The 12,907-nt window shown below is 45.7% G+C and overlaps 1 protein-coding gene across 3 annotated transcripts in view; it reads right to left on the bottom strand.

Annotated features, from left to right (window-relative positions):
• Nucleotides 1–12,907, bottom strand: part of SUMF1 (sulfatase modifying factor 1) — an 87,783-nt gene that overhangs the window by 7,187 nt on the left and 67,689 nt on the right. For all 3 annotated transcript variants that reach the window (XM_029051112.2, XM_039910232.1, XM_039910231.1), the window contains one exon: nucleotides 11,380–11,439. In XM_029051112.2, coding sequence (XP_028906945.1) covers nucleotides 11,380–11,439 — 60 coding nt within the window. The remainder of the gene's footprint in view (nucleotides 1–11,379; nucleotides 11,440–12,907) is intronic.

Raw genomic sequence — 12,907 nt, 5'->3', positions numbered from 1 at the left:
CCCCCTTCCATTACTGACCGACAACTAGGTATGACCCTCCAAGGCAAGGAAATCCCCCCTGGGGTGGAAGCAGGGAGGAGCGCCAGATGTCGGAGGTAAAAGAGCTGATCACAGTGTGAGCTTTGTCCTGCCCTGCTGGATGGAGTCGACTGGTCTGCGTGCTGGTGTAGGACTGACTCGTCCATCTGTAGCCAGTAAACCGCATTGCTCTGGACCTCTCAGTGGGCTGGTTGACTCTTTGGGTGGGGATGAATCAATCCATCAATGGTATCTATCGAGTGTTTACTGTGTGCAGAGCACTGGACTAAGCACTTGAGAGAGTCTAATACAGTGGATTGGTAAACAAGATCCTTAACTCCCAGCAGGGGGAGGGGATTGTGGGTCGTGTGGGTTCTCTTACAGGGACCCACATAGGGGTATGTGGTCGATGCAAGGTGGTTGACAGGAACAATTGTACATATATATTTTTTTTCACCACACACACACGCATGACCACATATATTTGTGACAGCCTTTATACTTAAATTAATGAAGACAGAATATTAAAAATGCCACCATATAGTCTATAACTAACAGTGTATCTCTTCATTTAGGTAACATCCTTGAGTCAAGGTGCAGAGGCTCTAAAATGAGGACCAAACACCACGAAACTGTTCAGGCTTAGACTTTAGGAAGCAAGTAACTGAGAAGCAGAGCACAGGCCTTGAAGTCAGAGGCCTGGGTTCTAATCCCAGCTCCGCCACTTGTCTGCTGTGTGGCCTTGGGAAAATCACTTAACTTCTCGGTACCTCAGTTACCTCATCCGTAAAATGGGGATTAAGACTGTGAGCCCTAAGTGGGATTATGACTATGTCCAAACTGATTTGCTTATATCAACCCCAGCACTTAGAACAGTGCCTGGCACATAGTAAGCAAGCACATAAATACTACAATTATTATTATCTACCCCAGTGCTTAGCACAGTGTCTGATACACAGTAAGGACTTAACAAATACCATTAAAAAAAAGACGACAAAAAACCTTCACTCTGCCTCAGTTACCGCATCTGTAAAATGGGGATTAAGACTGAGCTCCATGTGGGACAGGATCTGACTAGCTTGTATCTACTCCAGCACTTAGAACACTGCCTGAGAGATGTGTTGAGGAGGTACAGAGTGGGTGGCCCATCACCTGGGGTCTGATTTTCTGTTTCAAGGATTAGCCTCCTTCAGCAAAGAATAAAGAAAGGATTGACAAAAGTGGTTTTGTCCCCTCTCTGGCTACTGAGGATGCACAGTAGAACCCTCAGGTATTTGGGCAAGAAAAGAAAACCCAGCACTCCAGGGCAGGGAGACAAACTGTATTTCGATGTTTAAATATCGGTAAAAACAAGTGGTTGAATTGGCTGCTCTTTTTTTTTTTCTGATGAGGGTACGGAACTCAAAAATTTCTATCACCTTTGGAGAGAATTTCTGTGAAAATTGCGTTCTTCTTTGTAAGAAAAGAATTATTTTTAAAAATCCCTGATTGCTCAGTGGCCTAATTTTTAACCAATTTATTCTCCCTCCACCTATTCCAAGGTTAACCTCCTTTCGTTTCCCCTGCAGCTTCATACCGTGTTCAAGAACTGAGCAGGAGACAGACCGTGTAATTAAATATATGGTTAGGGGCAAGAGAGAAATTTTAACATGCCAGATCCAATGCTTTTAATTCCGAATTTAGTGCTATGGTCATATTAAAATGCAAGTATTAGAGATCTCAGACCTATTGATTTGTTGCACTACTGGCTAGTAAAGAATCTGGGGTGGGTCTACATAAATGCTGATTACCGCGGCTGCTTTGGTTAGAATTACTAGGGCAACTCTTGCAGCAAATTTTCTAAAGCAAACATTTCTCGGAGTGACCCCGCTCAGGTTCTGAGGCTTTGTGTCCATACAATACTGCAAATATTACCAATTTTCTAAACTAACACTGGTCCTAGTCGCCTGGGGCTAACCTGGCAGCCGATTGAAAAAAAATGTCCTGAAATCTGCCTGCGTCTTCCAACGCTGTTTCTGATTCGGTATCTAATGTTAGCTGGGGCTGATATAGTAATTTTTGTTGCAGGTCACCCCTGAAGTCTGAAAAGTATTAGGTTGAGGTCTTACAGACAGAGTCATGTATTTCCCTGGGGTGGGCGGGGAGAGGAAGGGAACTGCCAGGGGGATGATGACACTGCATCGCATCAGAGTCTCTCGCTACAAGCATTTGCATTATTTCAATATTGATCTTTATCATCCTTAGTGGTTCTAAAAGAAAATTATAGCTCACTTTAAGACGGTAAGCTCGTTGTGGGCAGGGAATGTTTCTGTTTACTGTTATATCGTACGCTCCCAAGAGCTTAGTGCAGTGCTCTACACACAGTAAGAGCTCAATAAGTGTGATTGAATGAATCTGATAAAAAAGTGACCCCACGCTCCATCTATAGGGAAGCGGAGAGGCACCCAACAAATTGGTGGAGGGCTAGGGAGAGTGCTCTAGGTTCTCTGGAAAAGTTCCATAAGCCTGCATTGTGTGACATGCGCAGAAAGGACATTTTACATCTGGGTTGGCAGCCTCCTGGGGCTGGGGCTGTGGTCCCATGAGGACAGGGAATGCAATTCCCGGCATTCTTTCCCAAAGGCTCATTGTAGGCAGGGAACATGTCTCTCAACTCCGTTGTACTGTACTCTCCCAAGCAGTTGGTACAGTGCTCTCCACATAGTTAAGCGCTCAATAAATGCCACTGATGAACATCCTCATTTAGACCAATTGGGAGCCTTCCATTACTTGTGCTCCATGAAGACACAACTACTGATATTTGAGAAAAATAGATAAGAATAGCAATCATTTTTAGGTTGGAGAAGTACAAGATATGAGTCTTGACTTTAAAGGGAACTTCAAAAAGCAAATATGGGTTGCACAGACACATCAAATGTCTAGTTCTATTAGACCAAGTAGTGCCTAAATTAAATATACCCACCAAGCTTCCGGAATGCTCAATTAAAGACCGCTGGATCTGGATCTTTCTAGGTCTTTCTTCCTTCACCTCAAATCCTTCCCTTCCTTCTGCCTCTCTTAAGTATCAAGTAACAAGAGAAATAGCATTGCCTTCGTAGAAAGAGCATGGGACAGGGAGTCAGAGGACCTGGGCTCTAATATCGGCTTTGCCACTTATCCGCTGTGTGACCCAAGGTGGGCAAGTCTCTTCACTTCTCTGTGCTTCAGTTTCCTCATTGTAAAATGGAGATCAAATCCCTCCAACTTAGACTGTGAGCCCTAGATCCAACCCGATTATCTTGTATCTACCCCAGCACCTAGAAGTGTTTGACAAGAAGTAAGCGCTTTAACGGGTACCATAAACAACAAAGTATCGCCTGGTATCCGGAGGTCTTCATCACCATCAGTAGTATTTACTGAGTGCCTAAGTTCATAGCTGTGTATTGGGAGGGTCCTGAACCTGTTCTTAAACTCTTGGTTACTTAGATCGCCTCTTCCCCCCTCCATCTTTTCAGTTCCAAAGAGCTATTCATCTTGCGTGATTAAATTGATGAAAAAAGTCCAATGAAGAAAGATTAAAGGAATTGGAGTTGTTCAGCCTAGAGGAGAGAAGGCTAAAGGCTGAATTACTATCATCTGATATAAAATGGGATTTTATGAGGAAGAGGATGTTCTTTATGACCGCAGAGAACTAAATAAGATAAATAAGAGGAAATGACATTAAATAAAAGGAGAGGTTTCCGTTGAGCATAAAAAATGCATCTATAGCCTTGTCCAGCGCTTTACCACCCAACTTAAAAGGAGATGTTGTGGCATCGTCCTTTCCTACAGCTTTTAAAGAAGAGACAACCATCTGACCTGAAAGTGCATGAGGGAGGAAAAACAGCCCTAGAAGTGACTGCATACATAGGCACCCACTTCAAAGGGACCCTGGGGATCGATATCATCAGGAAGTAATAACAATGGCTTGTGGTATCTGTTAAGCATTTGGCATGTGTCAAGCACTGTACTAAGCACTGGGGTAGAATCGAGATAATCAGGCCAGACCCAGTCCCTGTTCACGACATCTACAAGAGCCACCCTTTCCTCCCCATCCAAACTGCTACCTTATTAGTACAATCCTCATCCTATCCCAACTGGATTACTGCAGCAGCCTCCTTTCTGAACTCCCAACCTCCTGTCTCTCCTCACTTCAGTCCATACTTCACTCTGCTGCCCAGATTTTCTTTTTACAGAAACGATCTGGGCATGTCACCCCCCTCCTCAAAAATCTCCAGTGGTTGCCTATTGATCTTCGTATCAAGCAAAAACTCGCAATTGGCTTCAAAGCTCTCCGTCACCTTGCCCTCCCCACCTCACCTCCTTCTGTCCTTCTACAGTCCAGCATGAACACTCCGCTTGCTCCTCTGCTGCTAGCCTCCTCACTGGGCCTCATTCTCGCCTGGCCCGTCGTCGACCCCTGGCCCACGTCCTACTTCTGACCTGGAATGCCTTCCCTCTTCACATCCGCCAAACTAGCACACTTCCCCAATTCAAAGCCCTACTCAAAGCTGACCTTCTCCAGGAGGCCTTCACAGACTAAGCTCCCCTTTTCCTCTGCTCCTCCTCCCATCCCCATCGCCCCTACTCCCTCCCTCTGCTCTACCCCCTCCCCGCCCCACATCTCTTGTGTATAATGTACGTATTTATTATTCTATTGATTTTATTAATGCTGTGTATTCATCTATAATTCTATTTACTTATATTAGTGCTACTGATGCCTGTTTACTTGTTTCGTTTTGTTGTCTGTCTCCCCACTTCTAGACTGTGAGTCTGTTGTTGGGTAGGGATTGTCTCTATTTGTTAATGAATTGTACTTTCCAAGCACTTAGTACAGTGCTCTGCACACAGTAAGCGCTCAATAAATACGATTGAATGAATGAATGGGGTTCGCAGTCTAGGTAGGAAAGAGAACAGGTATTGAATCTCCATTTTACTATGGGGAATTTTTAGCTGTGGGTTCATCACCCCACAGGTTTTGGGGCAGAAGAGGGGGCCCTACGACAGTGAGCAAGTTCCCTTCAACAGACTTGCAGCCAGCAGCAATTGGTAGCCATACTGAAAGCAGGCCAACTAAGGCAGAGCCACTGTGGGTGGATGAACGATGCAGCAAGAAGGAATGAGGCCTCCGGCTGGGTTCGGATGAGCTAGGTGGTGGGAAAGGATGCTGTTGTCACGTTTCTGGGGCTCACCAGGGCTGGGCATGGGCATGTCTTTCCGGATCAGCACTGAGGCCTTGTCAGGGAGGGGCCATCTGCCAGTCTAGCTGCTCGGGGATCCAGTGTCCCGGCTAAGGAGCCATAGCTGCGGCATCAGGCCACTTCCACGGCAGCCATGGCTGAAAGGCTGGGCCTTTCCCAATCCGCCTCATCTCCCCATTTCAGCACTTCCACGGTGCCGAAGCACTTGGGTACTGACGCTCCACCACACATCTCTATACCCTGTTGCCTCCTCCAAACTATCATTTATTTTAATACCTGTCATTTCCTCTAGACTGCAAGGTCCTCCTGGGCAGGAATTGTGTCTACCGACTCCATAATACTGTACTTTCCCCAGTAATTAGTACAGTGGTCTACACGCAGTAAATGATGAGTAGATATTACTGACTGACTAAAAGGTGGAACGGCCCAGCAGCACTTGTGCTGCTCAAAGAGGCACACTTACCCAGTGGAGAAAAACGAAAAGCCCTGGAAAAGTACCTTTTCCTTCCTCTTCCTCTCCCCCAGCCAGTCAACTGATGTATCTTTTTCTTCGCCTTCCTCTCTCCCCATCAATCAATCAGTGGTATTTATTGAGTCCTTACTGTGTGCAGAACATGGCTTCAACCACCATCCCTGGGCAGAATATTCCCAAATCAACCTCTCCAGCCCTGAACTCTCCTGCTCTGCAGTTAATAATAATAATAATTATTACAGTATTTGTTAAGCGCTTACTGTGTGCCAGACAGTGTACTAAGCACTGGGGTACAAGCAAATTGGATTGGACACAATCCATGTCCCACATGGGGCTCACAGTCCCAATCCCCATTTTACAGATGAGGGAATTGAGGCCCAGAGAGGTTAAGTTCATTCATTCATTCATTCAATAGTACTTACTGAGCGCTTACTATGTGCAGAGCACTGTACCAAGCGTTTGGAATGTACAAATCGGCAACAGATAGAGACAGTCCCTGCCCATTGAAGGGCTTATAGTCTAATCAGGGGAGACAGACAGACAAAAACAATAGCAATAAATAGAATCATGGGGATGAACATCTCACTAAAACAATAGCAATAAATAGAATCAAGGTGATGTACATCTCATTAACAAAATAAATAGGGTAATGAAAATATATACAATTGAGCGGACGAGCACAGTGCTGAGGGAAGGGGAGAGGGGGAGGGGCAGAGGAAAAGGGGGGAAAAGAGGGTTTAGCTGAGGGGAGGTGAAGGGGGGGTAGAGGGGGAGCAGAGGGAAAAGGGGAAGCTCAGTCTGGGAAAAAATCTTACTATGTGCAGAGCACTGTTCTAAGCACTGGGGTAGATACAGTAATCAGGTTGTCCCATGTGAGGCTCACAGTCTTCATCCCCATTTTACAGATGAGGTAACTGAGGCCCAGAGAAGTTAAGTGACTTGCCCACAGTCACACAGCTGACAAATGGCAGATCTGGGATTCAAACCCATGACCTCTGACTCCCAAGCCCGTGCTCTTTCCACTGAGCCATGCTGCTTGCCCAAGGTCACAGAGAAGACAAGTGACAGAGCTGGGATGAGAACCCATGACCTTCTGACTCCCAGGCTCGTGCTCTAGCCACTAGACCATGCTGCGTCTCACTTTCCTTCCTGCTTTCAGGACTCCTCTACCTGGATGTTCCGCCGTCACCTCTAACTCGACACGTCCAAAACAGAGCACCCCCTCTTCCCATCCAAACCCTTTCCTCCTCCTGACTTTCCTACCACTGTAGTCAACGCTACAGACTCCCTGTCTCACAAGCCTGAAATCTTCCCGTTATCCTCAACTCTTCCCCCCAGCTCCTCTTCCTTTCTCCCAGACCCGGGTCCTAATGCCGACCTCCGCAGTACTCTGACCCAAGTTTGCGCCCACGCTCAAAATGAAATGTGGGCACCCCCAGCTGCATGGGGTTATCCACTGCTTCTACTGTTATCACTTTTATTGAATAAAAAGCATTCCCAGCCATTAAATGCAGGCATCCGAGTAGTAACTCTAACATAAAGGATTTCAAAGCTTTTCAGGGGAGAAATGTCAAGAAACGGCCCTTTATTCATCATCACTCCGTATGCCATGAAGTGTGAACTAACCAGCTCTTATAAGCAAGTGAAGGCACAGTAATAGACAAGAGCCATTTCAAAAAGATCAGCCACTCAGTAAGGCTCTGTAAATCTATTTCACATAGGTTGGCAGGTCAGCTGAGATCTAATCGGAAACACATCCAGTAATTTAGAAGTTACAAGATTCGATTTAGAAAAGATCGCTTGCATTTCATTTTCTCTCCACTTTTAACACCCACAAAGGTGTTTTAGATGAAAGGACCCTGGGTGTTGTTAAATGGGTCACCTTCTACAACAGCAAAGGGAACAAAACTCCATTTCTGCATTCAGCTCATCACTACTGCTAATTAACTTGGGACACTTATCTCCCCGGAGCCTGATAGCAGGCCTGAAAATGTGATCTTAGAGTTGGAGACTTAATCTAATTATGAAGATGAGTTACCAGCTGCAGGCTTTGAAATCACTGAAACACTGGAGCAATCTTTTTGAAACTGGCACATGATTTGGCTTCTGACAAGAAATATGCATTCTTGGTGCAGCAACGATTTGGGACAATCGAGGGGAAATTAATTCTTCGGCTGATAAAGCTAAAGGCCACATTGGCAGTTAACCACAAAGACCTATTCATTCCCTTTCTGTCCCTGTCTCTGGGTCTCTGTTTCTCTCTGGGGCTATAGCAGAAAAATGATTTTCAGAGCATTTCAAGACTGTACAGTGGTGCAATTAAGAAATGGTACCCGATTCTCAGACCCCAAACAAAAAAGGACAGTTAATGCAAAATTGGACCATCACCCACATCACTCAGATGGAATTCCATCAGGGGTCACAACCAAGTGCCACCCAAGGAGGGGCTGAATGCGCTCTGTAATGACCGCGGACCCGGTTTTACAGAAAAGATGGGGGAATGGAGCCTAGTGGTTTGGTGGTTTTTTTAAATTTAAAGTTAACTTTCATATATTTTCCTCATGGGTTGGCAATTCCATAAGAAAAGTCCCTCCAAGTTAACCTGAAATGGAAAGGAAAAACCTCACAAGAATTACAACAATAAAGTCCAAAGCAAGCCCAAACACCTCCTCGCCCCATTTCAGTTCACTTTTACCTGAGACCAGGTTTCTAGTTCTTGGGCTGTAGTCTGGGGGGGTAGGGGTGGGAAGGAAGCTTTCTTTAGCCTGATTTTCCCTGATGTCAGATGTCAGTGAAAAGTTTGGTGAATCAGTACATGTTTCTGTAGCAGAGCCTGATGATTTGTTTTTAAAACACATATGGAGGCATGTTTTAGAAATAGAAAGCTTTCTATTAGCCAATTCGCCACAAATTGGAAAAGCAGCCAATCCCCTAAGAGCTATTCCCACTATTAGCTTGATGAAAACTCAGTGAAGAGCCCTGAGAGTTCTGTCTGGCATATTCAACAGCAGTGCCCCAGGATGTACCCTGTTTAAGGCTACATTTTGCATCCTTATGACTCCCACGAGCAAATATAAATGCCCATGGCCAAATGTAGGGAAGCAGCATGGCCTAGTGGAAAGAGTACGGGCCTGGGAGTCAGAGGACCTGGGTTCTAATCCCAGATCTGCCACTTGCCTGCTGTGTGACTGTGGGCAGCTCACTTCACTTCTCTGAGCCTCGGTTCTCTTCTTCTCCCTCTTACTTAGACTGTGAGCCCCATGCAGGACAGGGACCATGTCCAACCTAATTAACATTTATCTATCGCAGCTCTTAGAACAGTGTTCGACACACAGTAAGCACTTACAAATACCATAAAAAAGTACCTATCAATCAACGGTCAATCAATCAATGGCACTGATTGGGTGCCTAGTATGTGTGGAGCACTGTAGTAAGCGTTCGGGAGAGTACAATACGACAGAGTTAGCAGACAGGTTCCCTGCCCACAATGGGCTTACAGTCCAGAGGGCTAGTCTACGGCCCCAAAATAATGCTATTTATTCCAGAGTTGATGCGGCTACATTGCACACCTACCACTCGGGGTATTAGAATGGTGATCTATTTACAAGTTGCTGTGGTTTTCACCTTGGGAAAACCCGTTTTCTCCTTCTTGCCAATCATTTGGTGGCATTAGGACCCGGGTTTTCCAGAGGCAAGAAAAATGACAGTTGGCAGTTAGGGTTCTCTGAAAGAACATGAGTCCTAGAAATGTTCTGCAATTCTGGGAACAGTCATTAAAATAGAGGGCCATCCGCTTTTCATAAAATTCTGGCACCCCACCAAGAGAGACTAAGCCCGTTTTCTAAAACCATTCCTACGCCTAAGATGATATGACCAAAATCAAGCTTTTGGGCAGAAGAATGTGGAGTGTAATTTGGGGCACTGTCCTCCTTTTCATTTAATAATAATAATGAATTATTTTGGTATTAGTTAAGCCCTTACTATGTGCTAGTCACTGTAGTAAAACTACACTGACATCCCTTCCCTGATTTCATTATTTTTAGAGCAGCAGTAGCGTGGCCTAGTGAAAAGAGCCTGGGCCTGGGAGTAAGAGGATCTGGGTTCTAATCCCGCCTCTGCCACTTGCTTGCTGTGTGACTTCGGGCACGTCACTCAACTACTATGTGCTTCAGTTCCCTAATCTGAATAATGAGGATTCGATATCTAATCTGCCTCCTACCTGTAATGTAAGCTCCCACAATGGACCTGATGATCTTGTATCTACCCCAGAGCTTAGTACAGTGCTTGGCACACAATAAACACTTAACAAATGCCACAATTATTATTATTATTATTATTATTATTTCCCAGGTCCTCTTCTGGTTATATACAGAAAACCCCCAACATACATGCATTCCACAAACTTCTACTAAAACGCGAAGCGTCAAATTCCCCAATTTAACCCCAAACTCTTGGACCTAAAAACCGACCAAATAAAATTCCCCTTATCCAATGTCAAACAACTTTCTCTGGTTTATCTTTCCCCTCCATATCCTCTATTATCAAGCATTTTAATTCTGTGGCTAAATTCTCCCTCTGATCAGGCACCGAGCCCACTGCACTGATTATAAGTGGCTCGATGGCCGAGACAAGCCCATCTTTTAACCCACCCGTAAGCTCCCATGTGCCTAGTACAGTTCTCTACGGTCAGTAGGTGCTCAATCGATGCTTTTAGTGATGATAATGATCAGTCAATGGTATTTACTGAGCGCTTACTGTGTGCAGAGCACTATACTAAGCGCCTGGGAGAGTACAATATAACAGACACATTCCCTGCCCGGTAGAAAAAAGCACAGACAGATTTCACCATATGATAGAAAATATTTGTATTTTTTTTCTTACAAGTAATAAATCCCCATTACAGAGAGGTTTCAAAGACAACAGCATTCCGTTTTCACCATCACACTGCTCCTTCCTTCCTCGATGTCACGCTTTTCACCTCTTGCCACCCACATGATGGGTGTAGGTCAGAGTTAGAGATGGTGGAAAATCTAAACTTTTCCATTTCTATGTAACAGATGTATTTGCAGGATGGCACAGTGGATAGAGCACAGACCTGGGAGTCAGAAGGTCATGGGTTCTAATCCCGGCTCCACCACTTGTCTGGTCTGTGACCTTGAGCAAGTCGCTTCACTGGGCCTCAGTTACCTCATCTGTAAAACGGGGATCGAGACTGTGAGCCCCACTTGGGCCAGGGGCTGTGTCCAACCCGATTTGCTTGTATCCACCCCAGCGCTTAGAGAAGCAGCATGGCGTATTGGAGAGAGCAGGGGCCTGAGAGTCATCATCATGGGAGAGATCAAGGGTTTTAATCCTGGCTCCATCATTTGTCTGCTGTGCAACCCTGGGCAACTTACTTCTCTATGCCTCAGTTCCCTCATCTGTAAAACGGGGTTTGAGACTGTGAGCCCCATGTAGGACAGGGATCACGTCCAACCCTATTTGCTTGTATCCACCCCGATGCTTAGTACAGTGCCTGGCACAGAGCCTAGCAAATAGCAAGCGCTTAACAAATACCATAATTATTACTATTATTGTTACAGTGCCTGGTACATAGCAGCGCTTAACAAATACCATTATTATTACTATTATTATTATTAATAAACCTGACATTTCATGAAGTGACTTTACCTTATGGCACATGTACGATCCACCTTTCTTCACTCGATCACTCCCCGAAGATGGCCCTGCCTGTGGAGGAAAAGGCAACACATTTAATCCGGAGAGCAAAATTACCCATCACGATGGAGCACAGGGTTTGGAGATTATTGGTTAAAAAGAGAAGTGAAGTAAAGAAGCACAAACAGATGAGTGAAGCTATAATTTACATGAGGGGCATGGAAATTAGACACACCATCCTTCAGGGAAGGGAGAGCAGAGAGCAATCATTCCAACTCCATTACTATCAATCGACACTATTTCCCGAGTATCTACTGTATGCAGCACATCACACTAAGTCTGGTGAAGAGTACAATAAGTGACAGGGACCTTGCCCTCAAGGAAGTTAGAGTCTCACGGATGGGGAAGAGGGTGACAAACACAAGCCATTCACAAACCCCACGGCCAACGACAGCCAGAGTATACAAGAATATGGACTTAAGATCTGTACTGGTAAGACTAAATGTTCCTCCAAGGCAGCTGACAGGACAACTGCTGGAAACCTTTAACTACAATGTGATAAAAATGGGGAATGATTTTTAGCATGGCAAAAATTTTTAGCTCTCTCTGCGCCTTTCCACTCTCCCTTCTTCACCACATGCATAAATGCACGCATGCCCATATGGCCTTTTCAATAGTATTTATTGAGCGCTTACTATGTGCAGAGCACTGTACTAAGCGCTTGGGATGAACAAGTCGGCAACAGATAGAGACAGTCCCTGCCGTTTGACGGGCTTACAGTCTAATCGGGGGAGACGGACAGACAAGAACAATGGCAATAAACAGCGTCAAGGGGAAGAACATCTCGTAAAAACAATGGCAACTAAATAGAATCAAGGCGATGTACATTCATTAACAAAATAAATAGGGTAACGAAAATATATACAGTTGAGCGGACGAGTACAGTGCTGTGGGGATGGGAAGGGAGAGGTGGAGGAGCAGAGGGAAAAGGGGAAAATGAGGCTTTAGCTGCGGAGAGGTAAAGGGGGGATGGCAGAGGGAGTAGAGGGGGAAGAGGAGCTCAGTCTGGGAACGCCTCTTGGAGGAGGTGATTTTTAAGTAGGGTTTTGAAGAGGGAAAGAGAATCAGTTTGGCGGAGGTGAGGAGGGAGGGCGTTTCAGGACCGCGGGAGGACGTGACCCAGGGGTCGACGGCGGGATAGGCGAGACCGAGGGACGGTGAGGAGGTGGGCGGCAGAGGAGCGGAGCGTGCGGGGTGGGCGGTAGAAAGAGAGAAGGGAGGAGAGGTAGGAAGGGGCAAGGTGATGGAGAGCCTTGAAGCCTAGAGTGAGGAGTTTTTGTTTGGAGCGGAGGTCGATAGGCAACCACTGGAGTTGTTTAAGAAGGGGAGTGACATGCCCAGATCGTTTCTGCAGGAAGATGAGCCGGGCAGCGGAGTGAAGAATAGACCGGAGCGGGGTGAGAGAGGAGGAAGGGAGGTCAGAGAGAAGGCTGACACAGTAGTCTAGCCGGGATATAACGAGAGCCCGTAATAGTAAGGT

The sequence above is a fragment of the Ornithorhynchus anatinus genome, chromosome X1 (assembly GCF_004115215.2).
Source record: "Ornithorhynchus anatinus isolate Pmale09 chromosome X1, mOrnAna1.pri.v4, whole genome shotgun sequence".
Lineage (NCBI taxonomy): Eukaryota > Metazoa > Chordata > Mammalia > Monotremata > Ornithorhynchidae > Ornithorhynchus > Ornithorhynchus anatinus.
Note: the sequence above shows the minus strand (reverse complement) of the source record. Positions and strands in the feature narration are given on the sequence as shown.